Raw genomic sequence first — 22,783 nt, forward strand, 5'->3', positions numbered from 1 at the left:
GTCACCAGATGAGCCTTTGGTGGTGGTGGTGTTACTGTGTGGGCAGGTGTGTCTAGTCAATACAGAACTGCCCTAATGGTACAGTGACAAGCCCATACTACCTGAATAACATCATTAATCCAGTCATTGTGCCCCTGCATGAACAACACAGGCCTAATTTCATCCTCATGGACGACAATGCTCCAGCTCATCGAGGTCGTATCATTAGGGAACGGTTGCTGGAGACTGGGTTACCTCAGATGGAGTGGCCTGCACTTTCTCCAGACCTGAATCCCATAGAAAACCTATGGGATCAGCTGAGTCGCCGTGTAGAGGCTGGAGCTCTGTACCCCAGAACCTCAATGTCCTGAGGGCCGCCCTTCAAGAAGAGTGGGATGCCATGCCTCAGCAGACAATAAGTCGACTTGTGAACAGCATGAGACGTCGTTGTCAAGCTGTAATTGATGCTCAAGGGCACATGACAAGTTATTGAGACACTGACATTTTTTGTTGTGGTATATCCACCACTGTTGTTGGCTTTTGTTTCAAGAAATTGTTTGAGATGAGGAAATCACCAGTGTATGCTTCTACTTAAATGCCCTACTTTCATTATATAATATCACTGTAGCGTGAACTTTTTACATTTTCGGTAAATTTCACCCGAAAGCCAAATATCCCTAACTTTTTGTGAGTAGTGTATGTATATATGTATATATATATATATGTATATATATTGTTATAGGACTAAATAAAGGGTTCAGTTTCATAAAATTGGAATTTTCTGCCAATTGCCTCCCACTTGAATATGAGTTTGAACTTTACACCTTACTGACCTCTCAAAGGTAACAAATTCAAGCAGTGCCAGATTTTTTTTTTTTTTTTTGGACTTACCCAAAAAGCAATCAGGAGCTTTTAACCCATCAAAGCTGCTTATTATTTTTTGGTGCTCTCTACACCAAGTCTGCCTATGTTGTTGTTATAAGAAACATCTTTGTTACATGTTTTTAGAGATATGGCAACACATCTCCTGTGTTAAGCCACCAAAAAGAAAACATTAATCTCAGATGTTGGCATTCTTGTGAGAGGAGCCCTGAGAACCTGGTGAAAATATGAAGCTCAAAAGCACAATATGTATGATGCAGTTTTATGGCCAACAACAAATATTTTTAGGTGGTGAATTTTGTCAGTTTTCCTATTTGCAGATGAGCCAAAAGGTTCATATTGGAGCCTGTGTTAGAGGAAGGTTCATGGGTTCACCAATGAGCAAAGGAAACAGACATGTTTTAAAAAGGACTTGTATAAGGCATGTGATGTAAGATGTTAGCATGGAGAACGAGCATGAGCGTTAAGGCATAACCAGCTGAAATGACAGTACAAAGAAAAGGGGAACAAACTGTAAACATGATTAGAAATGATGCTGCTTCAAATGACCACAGCTTTTGTTACAGCAAAGTCAGTAGCCTGTCTCATGATGTTTATTAGAACATGATGATTAGAAAAACCCTCTGATGAAAGATTTTATAGGGTGGGAGCATGTTGGTTAATCAGGAGAAGTATCTCTTGCATAACATTGGATAGGTTATAAAGTTGAGGAGCCGGAGGCTGAAAGGAGATTCTTCTTCAGCCCAGGGAAACTTCAACATCCATGATGCTTATCCAGGAGGGACCTCTCTCAGCACAATTTGCTCGGTGTTATGGAACAATACTTTTTCACTTTTGGCTTCTTTCCATGATTCGAAACTTTTACTATGTATCGTACCAATGTTTTGGTGAGTATAAAACATTATGTCTACTGAATACTCTTTGAGACTGTGTGGGTGCAGAATGAAGTGTGCTCTTTTTGTGTTCGCGGTAATGTGGACATTGCACAGATGAAATGGCAATTTAGTTGGATGCAGAAGGAATTTTTGCCCTCCAGCACTGGTTTGGTATTTTCTTGGCCCACCAAGACATTGCTCGCACTGAAATGGGCAAGGAGTACAGCACGAGGCAAAGCTGGTTACACATTGCAATTTGTGTGCAAAATTCTGGCATTTTTGCCGTTTTCAGAGGTTTAACTGGCAATGGCCCAAACCACTCCAAAATCATGTTTCATATCGACAGAAATTACCAGTAGACACATGTAAAAGAGATTTTAATTTGATTGAGACAGTAATACCAGTAGGGCCGCGTCTGTGCCAGGACAGATTAAGGGCTAATTCTTACTGGTATCTGTCAGCCACCACTGCTTGTAGGATGTTGTTTTTGTTGTTTAAACCCTGTGGCCTTATTGGGGCAGCGGCACCGGCATGTCGTTCCATCTCTAGCCTGACTTGAAAATGTCAAGTGCTGTGCGGTTACGCAAGGGTTAAACCAATGTGGATACCTATATTAAATCTCCCCAGACTCTTGCAGAGTTCACAAACTTCTTTGCTTTTATGCAGACCAATTTGGTTGTCTGTAAATCATAAATCGGCTTACAGTGCAAATCATCACCAATCCTCATTCTGTATCCTCACCCAAAAACACCAGATTGCCTGTTAGTCTCATTTCCAATGAGCAGTGGGTCTCCACAACATAGTCTGTAAGCATGGTGTTTCTATTTGCAATAGGGGAAACAATATCATGCAAAACAGAAGTATGGCTGTAATTGGTGGAGATAAATGTGAGATAAATTTACAAAAAGTGACAGGATAGGGCAAAAAGAATGTGCTTTTTTTTTAACCAAATATTCACAGTTCTCTGTGGAAATTGAAACTGAAGGTTACTTCAGTCAGGGTATTGTGGGCGTCCATCATTTAAGTGGCTTATACAGACGATTGCTTACTGACAGTACTGGGGCTACACTGAAATGCAGACAGTAATGACAAGTATGATCAACTGAATTCAGTCTTTTCGATCACAGTAGGCAATCATCAAAGTAATTGAAACAAGTTTTATTTTACCAGAACATTTGTTGTATCTGTACATGTTGGTATTTTGTGATTGTCTTCCAAAATATCATATCAGCATCTTTATGCACAGAAACATGGTGACAGGGCTTTCATTAGAAACAAGACAAAAACTTCATCTGCCTTTGTCAGCTCATGTGGGGTGCAGCATATGCATACTGCACTTCCCTAACAAGAATTAAGAAGCTGTTTGGACTCTCCTCCCCATTATGAAAATGTCAGTACATTAGAGTGGGGAGTGCTCTGCTTCTAAAGGGGAGCACCCACTGATAATGTATTCCTTCTAAGCCAGTCCCTTTAACCACCAGGCTGGTGCGCCTCCACTACGCAAGCAGCTCTGGTCATGAAATTACCAAAATCATGTCTAATCAAGATGACCACCAGAGTTTCATGATTTACAGCACTGGCATGGGGCTGTTTTGTGACGCCTCCCCTAAATGCTTTACCCAATGATATTTCAGTCGTCAGCCCAGATGGTTGCTGTCCAGTCCACAGCAGGAAACGGTTGCTTTGCTCACAGGCAGAAATTAACAAGCCCAGTCAGAGCACTCGCTTGTCAAATTTCCCCCTCAGACAATACCGCTGCCAGTCTTGTGAACCACGAAATGTACGTAGTCATGTGGCTAACAAGTGTGAATGTGAGTGAAAACAAAAATATGATTCACGGGGATGGATACAGGCCTGGCCAATCTAGCAGTTAGAGTTTGAATAGTTGAAGGCCAACAGGGTTTCTGCCTGTCGCTTAAAAGACTGTCTTGTACTCAAAAGGTTAATTCCCCTCAGGAGCCAATTTGTAGATCAGCAGCCATGGGTCCTGGGGAAGTGTCTTTGAGCAAGGCACTGAATGCCCGTCTGCTCATTTAGTCTAATGCTAGGGTTAGAGTACATGAATTCAGCCCAATTTTATCATGACTGAAAAATGTCTAGTGTTGTGCCCGAATATTAAGTTTGTGAACTGTATTTTGGCAGCTTGAAAATATTTGTTTGACAGTGTCTTGTGTTCTTAAATGTCATACTGTTAATGTGTTCACCCATGCTCCATAATCACCTGCAGGCATTGCGCTAAATTATGAAAGATAGACTTATACAGATAGAAATGTTATGCTGTCTTATCCCTGCTTATATTGCAGGGCAAGACATTTATCTAAATATGTAAACCAGCCAACAGGGGCCTGTATGAAATGGAGTAGAGTGGACTTTCCCATTTAAATCAGCATAGTAGGATGTTCGGAGTGTTGGCCATTTTTATGTGCATCATTGCCTTCTCTGTCACCTTCCTGCTGGAGAGGAACCAGGGATTGTTGGGCCAGTTGGTGATAGCTATTGACATGGATTTCAGCGAGCAGCCACAGCACAGCATATCTTCTCAGGTCTCAAGCTAATGTGCCACACTGTACGGCCCCACTGACGTCCGTCATCACCATAGCAACCCTCCGAAATCAGCATTTTATTCTGTACCAGCCGAATGTCCACAGTTACATGACTGTTCAGCTCAATTCAGCTTCTGTGAGATCCACAAGTAGAGCACTGCATTAAAACACTGCTACGATTGATTAGAGGTCCGATTGTTGTGTGAATGCAGGAGTTAATAGTATTGTGAGGTGCTTTGGATAAAAGTGTCCAAATACCAAATGGCAGATACAGTGTGAGAGGTGGAGGGGTCTCTGCTACAGAATAAAAAAACGCTGCCCGGCTGAATTGTACTTCACTCTAATCTTCTTTGTTAGTTTGTTAATCTTTCTTTGTTAATCTGCTCTGTTGTCCCCGTTATCCTCAGAGTATTGAACATAAGCTGGACCCCAAGACGAAGAACCTGCCTTACCTGCGAAACCCCGACATCCTGGTGGGCGAGAATGACCTCACAGCGCTCAGCTACCTCCATGAACCCGCCGTCCTGCACAATCTCAAAGTTCGCTTTATTGACTCCAAGCTCATCTACACTTACTGCGGTAGGCAGCCACTCACACTAACACAGCTGTTAGGCTGCCAGTCCCCCACAGCTTCATGTCCCCATAAGGTCAGCTTTTAGGTGGGTGGGTGTCTACAGTCCTCAGTGAAACCTCACATGTTTCATGTTGCTGATACACTCAATTACAGCGCTGCACTACGCACCAGTGCTTGCATCTGGGAAATTTCTGGATAGAAATGTTTATGAAATTAAAATATTCTGCTTAAAAAAAATTGTCCTTTGAAAACAAAGAGTCTTGTCAGGCAGAGCACTTTCTGTATACTGTGTTCTGTTGTAAGGGAAACACCATTACATTGTTGTGTTGTACACTTAATTCATAAAAAAAGATTTAAGTTTAAATAAATAAATAAAATTTGACAAGTAATAAAATTTGAATAGTAAAACTGTTATTGAAAGCTCTTGGTGAGTGCTTGGTGAGCTTGGTTGTCAACAGAAGAAATGTATAATTATGAGAAAAATTTCAACAAAAGGGAAAATTCAAAACGTTGAAAGTTCAGATTCGATTTGGTGTGTAAATGTCATTACCGCTCTTAATAGCTTTTTATAGTTTTTATATTTTTCTGAATCTTAATCACACTGAATGGTAATGCATGAATGGCCTCTGTGTTATGTTTTGAGTAATAACAAAAGACAAGAGACAAGACAAGAAAAATCACAATATGATATTTGGTCAGTACCGCCCTGGCTTACTTTATTATTGCTCAACAAACATACATAGATGTCCACAGACAAACCAGACAGCAGGACAAGCAGACGTCTGAGGCATACGGGAAAATAGATGTTGGTGAAATGCATGAACTTGGAGGCAGAAAGGCTTTAGAGGATTTGGAGAGAACGTTTCATTGAATATATCCAACTAAAACATGTCATTAAATCCAAAATCAATACAGTCAGCAGCACTCATCTTTGTGGCTGTCTCATTAAAAAAAAAAAAAAGCGTGTCTTCCACATTTACCCCATCCTTACAGTGCACACTGGGCACACTCTCACCTGCAGTCTCCAAATGGGAGCGGGACTTAATGTTCTCCCCTCGTGCTGACTGACTGAAATACACCCGCCATGTCCGGGAATGCTGACACACAGCTCAAAATGGGACTCACTGACTTATAGACAGGCTCACAATGCACCCTAGGTACTACAGATAATTACCCACACTCCATTTGGTTTTGTCCATCTCTTCAGCACTTTTGGCAGAGATTCACAACCCAGTCCCTGTCTCCGTAACACGGATCTCCCTCAAATCCAGGCTCCTAATAAACTGACAAAAACAACACTCACTCCTCTAACCTTCAACCAAGAACACCATCCTCATGAGCTGAAAATTAAGAATTTCAATAAATGCAAAAACAGCCAAATAGATAACTGGGAAGAATTACAACCTCCAAGAAGAACAAAATTCAACTAAACACACTAATATAGACTTTGATATTTGGTTGTTTTAGTGTGTTTGTTTTATATTTTTTATTATCATCACAATGTATTGCTTTTTTTTTATCTTGCCTTATCTTGTTTTATCCTGGCATTTGTACAGCACTTTGTAACTTCTTGTTATAAAAAAGGGCCATATAAATGAATTTATCATTATTATCATCATTATTATTATTGTTGTTATTGTTGTTAAGTGGCACTACAAGCTCATAGCGTGTGTGTGTTGTGGTGCAGGCATCGTGTTGGTGGCCATCAACCCGTACGAGACGCTGCCTATCTACGGAACAGACATCATCAACGCCTACAGCGGTCAAAACATGGGAGACATGGATCCACATATCTTCGCTGTGGCCGAGGAGGCTTACAAACAAATGGCCAGGTGTGTGTGTGTGTGTGTGTGTGTGTGTGTATGTGTGTATGCATATATATATGCATGTGTGCATGTTTGTTTGTGTGTATTCTTGTGTTTGTGTGTGTTACCTGAGTAGCTTTAGCCTTAGCCTCCCAGTTTCTCACCCCTCCCTCTCATGTTGGGGTTTGTAGGTCAGAGCTGAGACAGAAATAGCTTCTTGGACCTTGTTCAGACTGCCAGTCCAACTGTATTTTTTTTTTTTTTTTTTGGCATGTCCAGATTGCATCCAGATTGATTTCATAAAGTCTGGATGGCAAAAACCATATGAAATGGATTTTTTTTTTTTTTTGGCATATCAGATGCAGACCACATTTGTAGGTGGTTTGAAATGCAGTTCCAGTCAGATTTTTACAGATGGGTCTGAATCCAGACGCTCTGGCCACTCAAATTCAATTGAGTGACACGCAACAGTCACGTCAAATCCAGAGTGATGGAAGCGCATCAGAGTCCATGCTGCTACTAGCAGAGCAGTATGGAGGACAACACAGAGACAGCACTCTGTGGACAGACACCTACGTTGTTACCACGGCAACCTATGTAGATAGGCCGGTGGTGTCTGGACTCACAAATCCGATCTGATCACTTGCAGATAAGAGAGCAGACAGTCTGTCTTAAAAATCTGATTTGGGAAATAAATCTGATTTGCCTGCAGTCTGAACAGGGCCCTGGTGGTCTCACTCTCTCTGTCACAACTGGCGGATCTTCTTGTCCGACCTCGGGGACTCTGTGATGAACACACAGTCACACACACTACATGCACAGCATGTGCACTGTAGAGTAGGTAGACACACCTTGTCAGCACTCAGATCTCTCTCTCTCCCTCCCTCCCTCTCTTTCTGTGTTACTCTGTATTTATTTTTAGTCACAGCTGGCTTTATTGACATGTAAATGAATTCGCCAAAACACAGAGGGGAAAACGATATCAAAAAGGATAAAGGAAAAAGAGAGAGAATAGTACTAACAATAAAATCTAGGAATGCCAATAAAAGTCAAAAGGACCATAAATATACAAACTCACTCTCTCTCGCTCTCTCTCTCTCTCTCTCTCTCTCTCTTCCCGCCATTTTCAGGATTTTATTTGTTTTGAACACACTTCTTCAATTAATTTGTAATGAAAGATTAGTTACCCTACTTTCTCTTTTGGCGTGTTCCACCTCACATCCCTGCTCCCTCACACAGTGTGGTTTCAGTGGTTGGTGTTAGCAGTAGTCAACAGGGAGCCTGCAGTGCTGCTGGGCTCCAGCTGCAAGAAGTTATGTCATAACACGCAGTTGTAATACTCCGCTCGTGAGGACCTCCCATACAGGGTACGCCTTGCACAGTTCTTTGCGCGCCATCATATGTTGTGATTTTGTTTTTACTGCCAATTTCTGCAATCTAGCAGTATCATTGATGAGCTGTGTGTGTGTGTGTGTATGTGTGTGTGTATGTGTGTGTGTAAGTGTGTGTGTGATCTCTAAAAGCTTACACCAATTCTGCATGGGATTCAAACAGAGTCAATACTGTGCGTCAAAACTTGTCAGGCAAAGCTAGCGTTGGGCAAGTTACATATTGCTTATCATACATTTAAACACATAAGTACATTTCTTCACTTAATAGCCAACAGCAAAAGTAATTAGATGTATTTAAAAAAAAATCTGACATTTTAACAGTTTAAGCAATAGTATTAGCCTGGTTTTATGTTGCCCAGTAGTCCACTGCTAACTGCTATCATTTAATTTTGAATCAAAACCCAGGTCTGCACCAGCCATATGAAATGCTGAACACACATGATAAACTATTCCCCTTATTAAATGTAGAATTTAATGGTATTTGATGATATTGATGGTAAAACTGTTTTGTTTCGTTTATTGCAGCCAGTGCAATTGAAAATAGTCCCCCTATATCCACAACTTAAACTGGTCCTTGGAGGTATAGTTGCACAGTGACACGTGCTGTCTTCTCATGTCTTCCTCTCTTGGTGTCAGGGATGAAAGAAACCAGTCCATAATAGTGAGCGGCGAGTCTGGAGCCGGGAAGACGGTGTCGGCCAAGTACGCCATGAGGTACTTTGCTACAGTCAGCGGCTCAGCCAGCGAGGCCAATGTGGAGGAGAAAGTCCTGGCCTCCAACCCCATCATGGAGGTGAGGACTGGATGCTAAAGACCTTTGGACCTCAGAGGACTAACCCCACCTACTGTGGTTCAGTTTTATCATGGAGGGTTTAAAAATGCTGTTTCCCACTGAATCTGTGTGCAAGCTCTGAATGCTGTAACTGTAGAAGAAAATATTTTTACAAGAGAAAGTGATTATTTTGAAAAGGTCATATTCTTTTTTGTAATTCATTCTGATTTATTTAACAACCCTCAGAAATTGCGTGAGCCTATGGAATTGGTTGTAGATGATTTTTTCCACCGGCTAATGCTGTGGAATCACTTAGCACTGATCTAGACCACCTGTATGGTTAAAATTACTGCTAAAAGCACTTACTGGAGAGGTGGTGTGGGTGGGATTTTGTTGCTCTGTGCAATGGATAAGATCTGCTCACCAAACTCTGCTCCATAGCTGTGAAACTGTATGAATCACCTGGGTCCCTTTTTTATGCAAAGTGCTTGGATGGCTGTTTGCTTGGCCATATCTGCCACAGTGTTCCTCGCCCACTTAGAGCTAAATGAGCCTCTCCTCTCCTCTCCTCTCCTCTCCTCTCCTCTGTCCTCGCTCCTCTACTCTCTCATCTCCTCTCCTGTTTTTTTTGTCCCTCCTTTTCTTTCCTCCCCATTGGCATTTATTTATTCACCTTCCTTCAGTTTCTCCACCCACCGTGCTCTTTGTGTCCTTCTGCCTTGGGCGGCTCTCTGCTGTGACAACACAGGACTTATCCTTTAGTGTGTGTGTGTGTGTGTGTGTGTGTGTGTGTGTGTGTGTGTGCCTTCGTGCAGAGTCATGGGGTGGGGGTTGGAGAGCTCTCCTGCGCCCATATGCCACTGTGCCCCTCCCTCCCACCTCCCCATCCTTCCCAGCCACACTGCTGACATCACTCTCCTCCCAGCCAACGTTTCCAGCACTCAGCCAATCAAATCCCTGCTGACACGATGAATAGAAAGCTTTCTGTCGCTGCTGTGATGTCACTTCAGCCTCTAAGCCTGGATGTGTTTTTAGGTGGTTGCATCAGCCTTTTTCAATAATACTAAACCTGTGTTTGTCTGTGTGTGAGTGTTTGTGTGTGCAGCTGTGTGTATTTGTGTTTGGCTGATATGAGGAAAGATTGGAATACCTGCTCTGCTGAAAGCCTCCTTGTCTGTCGCGAAACACTGAATGTGTGTTTGGAATCGACTCAGCAGCAGCCCTCTGTGCTCACACACTGTTTAACTCTATATCAGCTCGCTGGCTGACTGGCTGGGAGGAGTGTGTGTGTCTCAGTATTTATGTCTGTGTGCCCACACCCACCTGCCAATTTCTGCAATCTAGCAGTATTATTGATGAGCTGTGTGTGTGTAAGTGTGTGTGGTTGTTTGTGTGTGATCTCTAAAAGCTTACACCCATTCTGCCTGTGATTCAAACAGAGTCAATACTGTGTGTCAAAACTTGTCAGGCAAAGCTAGTGTTGGACATATTACATATTACTTATCATACATTTAAACACATAATTACATTTCTTCAGTTATAAGCCAACAGGAAAAGTAATTAGTTGTATTAAAAAAAAATCTCACATTTTAGCAGTTTAAGCAATAGTATTAGCCTGGTTTTATGTTGCCCAGTAGTCCACTGCTAACTGCTATCATTTAATTTTGAATCAAAACTCAGATCTGTGGCAGCTATATGAAATGTTGAACACACATGATAAAATAATCCCCTTTGTTACAAAGCCCTGCCAGGGATAAGGCTCAGAAACTTGAATGTCACTTTCCGACTTACTGAGTGTTTTCACAACTAACCTCCCGGAGCCCCCTAGTGGTGACAACTAAACATTGCTGTTGATGCGGGTCTGGCAAGCAGAGGCCTTGCTGTTCTAGTCGAATGAGTAGAACCCAGTAGAGCTCCTGAACACATCAGAGCTCACACGTTAAGCTCTACAATGACAAACGTCATGGCAACCCTGCTTGGATTATCTTAGCAATGTTTAGTTTTCGCCACTAGGAGGCTCTGCTGTGTTCGCTGTTAAAAAGTCAGTAAGTCAGTTAGTGCCATCCATGTTTTGAGGTCTCGCCCTCAAGTAGGAGTCCAGCAAGAGTAAGTTCAATGCAACCGCAATATTTCCAGCGGCTGAAAATAAGCGTGTGTTAAATATTTGTTTTGCTTTGTAACTGTGCATGTATCTTACACAACCTGCCCATTTTAAACTTAACAGAGATTAGAAAAAAAATGAAAAGAAATTTAAGCAACAATTCAAGGCTAGGGTTAGGGTTACTGGGAAAAGTAACTGTAGTGTAATTAGTGAATTTGCGATTGTAATTCATTACCTTGCTCATTATTGAAAAAGCACACATACAGTGTGCATTGATAAATATTATATAGAAGTCCTAATAGCCTTAATGACACTCTTTACTGTGATGATGGGTAGTCTGGTGGCACCTATCACCTATCATCCTAGCATCCTATCAGCGATTATACCTATATTTAACCGCTCAATGCCATTGTGGTTTTAGGGATGTGTGGTATTTAGTTCATACTCTCTGTAGAGGGAGACTTAAGGCCAGGTAGGTAGTACTGTACATGTTTTTCATCTGCCTGTGTCACATTTAGGCACATCACTAAATCACCTCTAGATAGATGAATCAAAACCCAGGGTGCTCAGAGTGGCTTGAGTAAAATGTCATGTTGATGGGCATGTGGGATGTTGCAGTCCTCCTGTTTATATTTGTGTGTGTGTATGTGTGTTTTCCTCCCATGCTCAGGCCATTGGAAACGCAAAGACCACAAGAAACGACAACAGCAGTCGCTTTGGGAAATATATCGAGATCGGCTTCGACAATCGCTACCGCATCATCGGTGCCAACATGCGGACATATCTGCTGGAGAAATCGCGAGTGGTGTTTCAGGTCAGTCAGCATCCATCCACAGCATTATGCTTTATGCCTCATTACAGTCCATAAAAGTCCCCATCAAACAAACTATTAATTTTCCGTAACCCCCTGAACCCCAAACCCGCCGGTGGGATAGAAAGACATGTATTTTTTAAAATATCGCCAAAATTCAATCGTTTATCATAGCTGGAAGCTTTAAAAGCCTGTTTTTTCGTTGGAATTTGACTTTTCCGACGGTCACTGAATGCAACATGTCCGACTTCCTTTTAGCGGTAGAAAAAAGGACGAAACTAAGCCTAGAAAAAGTGATTTTTCATTCGAATCATTTTATTATACATGCTTCAATCAACAATTCGCCAAAAAATAGTTGTTTACTCAATCCAGATCAATCAAAAAACAGAAAATTTTGCGGTCTTCAGCGGATCTGAGACATCTTGATTGATTCAGGTGAGCCCAACAGTCGCGTGACAAAAATTCACTGAATTTCAGTGTGTAGGCAGCAGTAGTAACATGGAAGGGCACAAGGCAGTAAAAACGCCTAAGTTTATACAGGTTGGAAAAATGTTAATATTTCAGGAAATAAATCATGTGAAGCCCTACTTTTTTTTTCCTGGATCAGTGACACTTGTGGGCACCTGAAAAAATGTTCTGTATATTTATTCCAATGTTTCTCGATTTTTGTAAAATAAATTATCAAAAAAAATCAGTTTGCTGTTTTTATTTTTTTTTTATTATTTATGGCACTATAACACTTTCATACTGTGTGAAAGACATTTTTGAATGGCTTCAGGTGATAGCCACAGCTGTACTGTTTCCATAGAGGTGCAGCACTTGTAATTGCAGTGAAAAACAAGCTCACAATGAGCCAAAATGTGAGGGGAGCAGAAAACACCTAAAAACTGCTTGGGGTTCAGAGGGTTAATGTTTTCCTCACAGTGCGTCTTTAATGGTAATCTCATTCTGCCACAAACGTGATGGGAGGCAAACCACTGCAATGTGCAGATAACTTTTTATGACAGTCTTGAAATACTCATCTTTCACATTGTTATAGGGTTATACAGAAACTACACAAAACAAAGGCTTAAGACAACATGCAGACCACTTGCATTTTATTTGCTGACTTCATGCTGCAGCAGGAGGCAGAGACAAAAATTTCACTAATAAAATCTTTACAATTTTTTTTAACCATCCTGCCCTCTCTACCCATCCCATCAAATAAAACTGTTTCTCCTCTTAACCGATATCCTGTTGGTTTACTCTTTTGCATGATCCCTCCCTGGCTCTGTTGGCTGGCACCAAGATGGCTGCATGCCAGCCAAAACCAGTGACTTATAGTCTGCTGCCTGATTTTGAACCATTAGATTGTCGAACTGAGACGATGAAACATTAACACCCCCATTTAAAAGATAATCATTTTGGTGTAATCTTAATTGTAAAATTACAGCTGAGGTTATGATCTCGCTAACATTCAACTATGGCAGAATTACGTGTGCGTGTGTGTGTGAGTGTTGGGTCGGGCCAGTACTTAATAAACCCCGCCAGCACCTCACCCCATCCCATATGAACTTGGCCTCCAAGACACACTTCCTTCCAACTCCTGCATCTGGTTCTAGTCCTTTTCACTGAAACACAGGCGACTCAGTATCATGATGGTGCTGATGGCTCATGAAGCAATGTGCATGTAAACAAACACCCACACACTTGCCATACCCAGAAGCTCAGTGGCTTCCAGAGGCTTGTACAAGAATCTTGATCTGAAGAAACAGCGTAGCACAAACGTAGCTGCAGTGTGGTGCACGTGAAAACACACTGACACACACCAGGGCTGAATGATGTGGTAAAAAAAAAAAAAAAAAGTCATATTGCAATTAATTTACAGATACTGTGAATGCGATATGATTCTTCTTATATTCGATCTTTTGTTTTCACTAAAAAAAAGTTATTGAAATGATAACGGTGTGATTTTTGCTAAAGTATGTACCAAACAAACACATTTTCTAACATCTGGAAAATACAATTTGAAGGCCAGGGCGTCTGTGCAGCATCATCATATTTTATCTCCAACAATGTTTTGTCACAGCTTTACCTTTATCAAAAAAAATCTCAGCCACTGAAATTCGAATATTGCACTTGGCCACATAGTGATTTCGGTAATAGGTTGATAAATTGTTCAGTCCCAGCACATGGTCGCGCACACACACACACACACACACACACGTGCGCAGGGACACACACACACACACACACACACACACACACACACACAGCATGACAGGCAGGACGAGAGCCCTGCTGTGCTGTAAATGGCAGTGTGTTATCACCTGCTCCCTTGCAGGTTTGACCGCTCATTACAAGGCTGCCTTTGCTTAAACACTCCCTCCTCAGTTAGAGAAAAAAGAGGAGTGTGTTTGTTTGTGTGTGTCTCAACATAGGTGCACCTTTTGATCATCCTCAAAGGAAAAATCCTTCCCTGCATACACTGACATGGGTAATCACCATTATTTTGTGACACGGTATTGTGTGTCTACATATTTTTTCCCTCAGCTCTTCTTCTCTGATTATCCTTTACTAATTTGTGATTGCCTGGGTTTGAACCTCACTGGGTTTTTGTGCAGATGGAGACAGCAAGAGCAAGTCTTTCGTTTGAGAAAAAAACAATTCAGAATGTCTTGTGTAACTGCCTTGCATTCCAGTCTATTGATCCCACTGTTGGTGGAAGTGTTTGTCTTCTCTTCTCTTCTCCTCTTGATCAAAAAACCCTTTTCTTTCATTTTGAGGGACTCACACCAAAACTTTACATTTAACATTGAAATTATAGACACATTCAAGATGTGCTGGAAATATGTTTATGATGTCACATCATCTGCTTTCAGCCAGTTATCCATGGAAATAAGAAAAATGTTCCACCTAACAGCAAAACTGACCCTGCAGTCAGCAACTAATCACCATCTTGCAACTGTCATTTTTAAAATGTCAGACCTCCAAAATGTTTTCACTTTGGAAGATTTTACTTGTTTTTCATATCCTTGATGTGCTCACAAGTATAGAGAAACTCCAGATAAAACACTCACACACACACACACACACACACACACACACACACACACAACTGGACTGTTACCTAACGCTGTAAGTAGAAGGGAAAGAAAGGACAAAAAAAAAAAAAACGAAGTAGCCCATGACAGCCGCCAGTCCAGCTTTGCTTTCCTGCAGGGCAGAAGAACTGTGCAGCGGTAACTTCTTTACCCACAAAAACAAGCAGGAGGAGATGGGATAAACCAACCTTTAACAATCCATCTGTCACGCTGGGTTACGTCTTCCTCTCTGGCTTCTTTTCACTGTTAAAGGCTCCGCAGGCCTTTTCTTTCTCTCGCTGTTTTGCTTTTCATTTTCCTTCCTTCGTCCCTCACATAAATGTTATTGTGTGTTCAGCGGGTGTGTTTTCTCACTAGTGGAGCCAGTAGCACAGTCTTTAGATAAAGAACAAGGACGTTTTATCATCTGTACACACACAGACGCACACACACACACACACTGTGTAGTAGACACAGGTGTAGACAGCACTGTTGAGGAATGAGGATGTTGGAGCAAAGTGTGATTACTTTCCTCCGTGCATTTTTCACATGCCTCGCTCCAGCAACGCCTCTGTGTGTGTGTGTGTGTGTGTGTGTGTGTGTGTGTGTTTACATTCTCTATATGGGTGTAGTGGTGTCATGTAGGGCACAGATAAAAGACTTAAAGATAGGTGGAAGCTTTGACATTGTGTGTCTAGTGTCAGAAGTCATTAAGCCATATTTTCCTGCTCACTATCAATATTTACTAGATTTTTGTCACAACATGTGCTGTCAAAAGCTAACGGTGGTATTTTTATGGCCTGCTGTGATGGTGCCTGGTATGTGGGACATTATATTGTCATGATGCTGTCTGCCTGTGTGTAGTCACATTCCTTTGAACGTTAGTAACACAAGAGAGAAACTATGACAAGACAGAAGCTTTATGCTCACATCACAGGTTCCCCTTATAGAGCAAATGACCCAATTAGATTTTGAAGCACCTTGCTGCTCAGACTTGATTATTAATGAGGGGCAGCTGATTTTCTTGAAACTACTATAACTCATTAATGCTTTAAGATATGGAGTGTGAATTATTAATACCACGTGAAAACAAATGTGGTGATAAAGAAATATTTGGTATGTAATGCATGAATTCGCTTCAAGGTGGATTCAGCGAATATCTCCTCACAGTCCGCTAGCTGTCTGTTGTGTGTGTGTGTGCTCATGCGCTGCCCTGACTCTGTAAATGGGAAACAAGCAAAGTGGCTCAGGCTGGGCTGCATGACACTTCTCCAGCCAATCAGCAACAGGTTCATGCTCATGCTCAGGACAGAGGGAAGGGAAGGGGGAGGGGATATGGGGCAAAAGAGGCAGTGTGAGCCGGCAGGACGGTTAATCTGGCTGTTGACTTCAATTATCAGCAATCTCTCTGCACAATTGCAGACCCCACCTTTAATATGTGATGGTAATGATGAGCCAGCTTAAATGCTTTTTCCATCTGTTTTGAGTGTCTTTTTGGGAATTATTTTTCATGTGAAAATCCAATTCACACTGTAGTTGATAGCCCAAAAAGGCTAACAGATCAACTAACACTTGACTGTATCCACTTATTTGCCATTTTATTTGGCGTACTCATCTGATTTCATAGGGCAGGGGAGTATCTGGGCCAGTGATCTTTTAGAGGTCAGAGAAGCTGGCTTGTGTCTAGAAGCTTGTCTGTTCAAGTTCCCAGAACAGCTGGGAAAATGTGAGTGTGTGTGTGTGCGTGCCTTTGAGCAAGGCAGTGAACCCCCAGTTGCTCCAGCTGCACTGCGGCCAACAGCAGAAGGCTGTGGTTGCACTGGGCAGTTGTAAACGTGTGTAAGTGTGACTGTGAAGCACAATGTTGCTGTTAAATTTCAATTCAATTCAGTTTTCGTTCATACAGCGTCAAATCATGACAAGAGCACTTTATTAAGACCCAACAATTCTGGTTCATTCCCATGAACCAAAATTTCCCCCATAAGGCACATGAAGATGGTGGCAAGGAAAAAAAAAACAACAGGGAAAAAACCTCAAGGACAATACAGCTGTGGGTGGGCGGACATCAAAGAGAAGGGACGAGCAAGACAGTGAGGAAAGAGAGCATAGCAAAATGCAAGTTCCACATAGAGATGTATAGCAATATTAATGCTAATAATAATATGACCGATAATGAAGGACTAATAATAATGAGACCAGTGGTAATTGTAGAATGGGTTGTAAAATGCCAAGTATGTGATAAGGACCATCCTGCTGTCCATAGAAGCAATCTAATATTATGAATGGGTGGTGCATCTAATGAACTGTCAGAGTGTGTGTTTATGTGTGTGTTTATGTGTTTATGTAACCTGTAGTGACGGCTCCATCACAATGTCTAACTTTGTTCTTTTCTTCCAGGCGGATGAGGAGAGGAATTACCATATCTTCTATCAGCTGTGTGCATCCGCCCATCTGCCTGAGCTCAAGGCTCTGAAGCTGAGTAAGTCACACACATGTACACACACACACACACACACACACACACACACATATACACACACACAGAGCTGCACACTGAGGCTCTAACTGTGTCCTCACGCTACAAGAAACAAGAAAGACCAGAAAACCAGACCCGGAGAAATATTGGCCAGTGTTGATCACCTTCATTGCATTTCTTTGTTTTCCAAAGTGGTAAAGTTGCTTGCAGCTGAATTTGGGTGACACCGCTCATCAGCTACCGCCACACAAAGATGCTCCTGTGTGCTTCACCCAGAGCAATTAGATAGCACATACTGGCTGTGAAAACACAGCGCAGGTTTGTGGCTAGCTGCTTAAATGCAGAGAAATTGATTGCACAGGCTGTGTTTCCTTAACATTAATTTAGCTACAGCAGCTTATATAGCTCGCTGTATGAATGAAACGCAGCCCGACGCTTCCCCGTTGCCATGGTGACTCGTCAAATCGGGGCTCCATTGACGCTGTCTTTTTACAGCTGTGGTACACGCGCTTAACTCCAGGTGAAACTACTCCGAGTTGATAAAACTAACTCAAATCAGCTGTTCTGGAACCGAAAACTCAGAGTTTCGTATCTCAGAGTAGATCAACTCAGAGTTTGGGGTAAGACTCGGAGTTTGTTGAACCTGCTTCGTGAAACGGACCCCTGGACAGGCTCATACCATTTTAATAATGCGGCGCGCTGCCAACTTGAAATCAAGCAGATGCAATAAAAACTCAAAAAAAAAAAAAAACTAACTTAAAAATCATGAAAACATGAAACATGAAAACATGTTTCTGGCTTGGGACATTTTAGCCTACTTTTTATGCATTTTTGCTACAGTGAACTGTGCAGCAGCTGAATTAAAATCAAAAGTCTCAAGTGTCTCTCCACAACCTGCAGTGCGCGTCAGTCTTGTGACCTTGTTCTCCCCCACGCGACTTCGCTGCGCTTTTTTGATCCGGTTCTGCAGAGAAAAATCTCTCTCTGCTGGTACACTGGAGACAGGGATCACGCATGCTATTTTTTTTTTTTTTTTTAAATAAAATGATGTGGAAATTAACTGTTTTAATAAAATTTAAATTGTGCTTAGAGGGAATGCTTTCACCGGACATTTTGACCGGAGGGGTTAAAAATTACCGCACTAGAGATTTTACCAGACAAAGTCTGGTAATTACCTGATAACAGAAACCCAGGTTCCTACATGCAATTCAGTGTGTTTAACATAATGCAACTTGTGTATGTTGGCTCTGTTCTGCACCACAATGGAACAAAATACAAAAAAAAAAAAAAAAAAGAAAGAAAATGCTAACTGTGAGCTTTGATCGTGTTAACATTTTTGGGTCTTAAATTACATTTGTTGAGGTCTTAAAAATGTCTTAAAAAGTTAAATTTAACTTTTAAAATGGTGCAAGAACCCTGATAATTACCCCACTGTGTGTGTTGTTGCAGCCGGACATTTTCGTACAGCTCCTCTCATATGTCAGGCTGCTTTGTTTTCCACTTGAAGGCTACAGTACAATGCTGCACGTGTAACTCACTGTTTTTATGCTAATGAAGCCTATATATTTAAACACCTGTAACACAAAGTTTTCTGTTTACTTGTTAATGCTCCAACGTTTTTAAAATAATGGAGTATGCTGAATGGGATTTCTATTTTTGCCATGATATCCAATCAGGTATCAAATCAGATGTGTGGAATTTCACTGGTATTGATATCAATTACCAAAATCCTGGTACCATGGCATCCCTACTGTCCTTATTAGCCCATGTAGAAAAATGATAATTACAGTATATCTGTCCATCTTGATTTACAAATAATAAAGTAAATAAACAAATAATAGTCATTCTTAAACTGAAGCACCTAGAGGATCCTGGGGTTTCCTCAAGATCAAACCAGAGTTTAGGAAAACAAAATTCTCGCCGTTATCCTCATACATTTAAAAAAGGAAAAATGTGTAGGGCACACGGTAAAATGTCAGAAGCAGATTGTATTTCCTATTAGAGGCATCAGACGTTATGAATGGTACAGGCAAGCTTCACCGACTCGGTGGTTGAGTTCCAAGCAGGCGCTGTGTCAGAGGGCTCCCACTGTGGACATGCACCTGCCCTGCTCCTCATCACGGCACACACACACACACACACACACACACACACACACATAGACACACACACACAAACACTGCTGGCATTCTCCCAGCCACACAGTTGGCATCCATTCTTTCATGCATACATACACAGTCACACACACACATGGATGTACACACAGACACACACACACACACACAGCTGCTGTCTCCTCTATTCCTGCTGACTTCCTGGCTCAGTAAATGGAGGGCTGTCACAGTCGTATCAGGGCCTCTTGTTGCCAGGCAACAGGCCATGCTTTAATTCAGTGTAAATGAATTGATTTAAGGGAACAGACAGTGGGAAGTAAGAGTTACGTCATTCTTTGACACAAGTCTTCATGATTTCACTTTTCGCTGATGACCATGAGTCACCTGCAATATCATATCATGATGTGTGTGTGTGTGTGTGTGTGTGTGTGTGTGTGTGTGTGTGATAGGGTATTTTTTTTACAGCACACAGCTGTAACTGTTCTCCATTATGATAGATTTGAGAAAAATAAAATAAGGCTTTTGAAAGTTTTTGAAAATGAATGGATGGCCTCAGCAGTACTTTCTCATAAAAACATACCCAGGCTCATTATTACCCAAATGTCATGTCAGGTACCTTGTTAGCTTTCCACACAACCCTGCATGTTACTGGAGGGATTAAGACAGATCTCTCAGGTTACACCTGTTAAATCTGCACATATTGAGCATGTTTCCTCATTCCTTCACCTGCTCCGTCTCCCTTCAGGCAGCGCAAATGACTTCCTGTACACCCGGCAGGGCCGCAGCCCAGTCATCGACGGGGTGGACGACACCAAGGAGCTCTGCACTACTCGCAACGCCTTCACACTGCTGGGTAATACATGTGCACAAACAGAAAAATACACACACACACACACACACACACACACACACACACACACACAAACAGCAACAGTTTAGTAGCTGTGGATGAAGACAGTGTGGCCCAGCAATCCAGTATGGATCAATGGGAACTGAGCTGACTGGTGGATATTAGTAAATAGGACGAGATAGTCCATCACTATACGTGCTTTTACATTTTAAACTCATCAAGTGCAATAAGATGAAACTCTTCCATCACCAAACATTATAAGTAACCACAACAGCTGTGTAAACACAAACTGCAAATGCATTCTGGTGTATAATCTGGTGTAAAATATTCCCCTTCCAGCTCAGAGGAACATGTACAACTTCAGGTCGTTGGTAGTGATCATTTTGTCACTGAATGAGCTATTATTCTGCTGTATTTGACGACCATTAGGCATGACCACACTGTTAATATTATTATTGAGATTAATATCTACATACTTGGCTTCATTGCAGATTCTTGCAGACGTCTTTCTTTCTGGTAGAAGAAGCGGGTGTTAACAGTGTGGCTAAAACTTTGGAAAAAAAGAAAAACACAAATCCAATTCAAAACTTTGCAAGCTGATTATGAAACTCTTGTCTGAAGAATCACAGCTCCAGCTTAGACCCAGCCTGGAAATTACACCTTGTTCCAGTGTGGAGTGGGAAAGCAGAAAAAAATATGAATATGTTGAGTTAAATGTCAGATGTTTGTCTCATGCTTTTGCCAACAACAGCCAGAGATTTGTTTCCACGCAGTAGTTGTTATTTACTGGCCTACGTGCAGCCAGTTTCCACTTAGTCATTCATTTCCTGACTTCAGATGATGAGATTTATTTTTGTCTAATTCTGCATGCAAGATCCGATCTTCACAAGTATCACTGGATTAGCAAAGGGGAATGATTTCGTCAATCCTCAGCAGGAAAGAAGCTTATTTCAGGTTTGGGGATTGGAGTAAGGTCACTGGGATTTAGGGTTGGCGCGGGTTAAGTGTACGCATGTTTTTGCAGGGGTTAAGATAAGGGTTAAAATTGCTAAGTCAAATCCTGACCAAGCTCAATGTTTGTGTGTGTGTGTGTGTGTGTGTGTGTGTGTGTGTGTGTGTGTGTGTGTGTGTGTGTGTGTGTGTGTGTGTGTGTGTCTTTCCTCTGCAGGTATTAATGAGTCCTATCAGATGGGGCTGTTCCAGGTCCTGGCTGCTATCCTTCATCTGGGAAATGTCGAGATCAAAGACAAAGACGCAGACAGCAGCATCATCGCTGTGAGGACATTATTAATGTATTAACTGCTACCACATTGACCATTAGTGGGAAATGTGCTGAAGGGTTAGTTTGACAGTCAATCAAGTCTGTGGTGGGGCTGGGCGCTATGGAGAGAACATCTTTCATAAGATATTTACACACAAGTGATATTTGATCCCACAACCCTGACTGGTATTAAGTGTATACGGAAAATGGATCGATGGGAGAGTTTTTATAAGCAATCATTAGTAATGTGGATGTGATGACCAAGCAGGTTGAGGCAAACACTAATAGAGCAGCTACAACAGTTTAATAACTTCAGAAAATTGCTTCCTTTTACTGTAATGCAGCCTTTAAAACCAGGGAAACTTGTCATGATACTATAAAATCCAAAATCCCAGGTGATATCTAGTCTCAAATCATGATGTCGATGTAATATAGATATTATCAACTGATAATATAGATACAGATTCTAATTATAGATTATAACTGTAAAAATAGATTATAACTAATATAGATAATATCAACTGGCCCTAGTCTGTTGGGCTTGCCTTTATTGTTTTTGTTTATTTTTTGCTTTATGTTTTTTTTTTTTTTTTTAATAGATTTCAGGGGATGGACGCTCCATATAATTTCTAATGAGAGACTGCCTTCTGTGTTCTTCATCACCTTGGTAGATTCGGGGGGAGAAGTTAATGTATTTGTGGCTGTGATGGTGGCAGGTTGCTAACAAGCTAATTATCAGTTTACTGAAGTGTCAGTAAAGTGGATTTCAAGTGGTGTCATTTTTATAGTGCTAATTGATGTAGGTATACAAGGACCCATATGCAGTGAGACAGCCGTGACACTTCTTGGAAAATCTGATATTGGCTGCCATCAGATTCTATTGCAAAACGAGTGCACTGACCTGTCAAGAGGTATTAAGTAATTTACTTTATTGACTTCTGACAGCGACCAAACAGCTTTCATAGCATCTGCAGAGCTCGTGGCTTATGGCTGCCTGTAATGGACAGAAATTGAAATCTCACATATTCACAGTGGGACAGTTAATCAGAACAGAGACGCAACAGGAACATCTTGTGAGATAATATATCATATCAGGCACATTAATATGCTTTCATGTTTTTAATACCCATCTTTCACTCATAGCACTGGCCTTCTACTGACCAACAACCCATTCAACCTCTTACAGACACCTTAAGATGGTCAGTTGTAGGTCAGTTGGGCATAAAATCTTACTAAATGCACATTCAAATTCCTACTTTGGTGGCATTTTCACATCAGCAGTGCCTT

At 41.5% G+C, this 22,783-nt stretch overlaps 1 protein-coding gene across 1 annotated transcript in view; it reads left to right on the forward strand.

Moving 5' to 3' along the window:
• Window positions 1-22,783, forward strand: part of myo5aa (myosin VAa) — a 79,175-nt gene that overhangs the window by 20,829 nt on the left and 35,563 nt on the right. The window contains exons 3-9 of the mRNA XM_030079321.1: window positions 4,687-4,858; window positions 6,541-6,685; window positions 8,686-8,842; window positions 11,593-11,736; window positions 17,193-17,274; window positions 20,131-20,238; window positions 21,404-21,510. Coding sequence (XP_029935181.1) covers window positions 4,687-4,858; window positions 6,541-6,685; window positions 8,686-8,842; window positions 11,593-11,736; window positions 17,193-17,274; window positions 20,131-20,238; window positions 21,404-21,510 — 915 coding nt within the window. The remainder of the gene's footprint in view (window positions 1-4,686; window positions 4,859-6,540; window positions 6,686-8,685; window positions 8,843-11,592; window positions 11,737-17,192; window positions 17,275-20,130; window positions 20,239-21,403; window positions 21,511-22,783) is intronic.

The sequence above is a fragment of the Myripristis murdjan genome, chromosome 3 (assembly GCF_902150065.1).
Source record: "Myripristis murdjan chromosome 3, fMyrMur1.1, whole genome shotgun sequence".
Taxonomy (NCBI): Eukaryota; Metazoa; Chordata; class Actinopteri; order Holocentriformes; family Holocentridae; genus Myripristis; species Myripristis murdjan.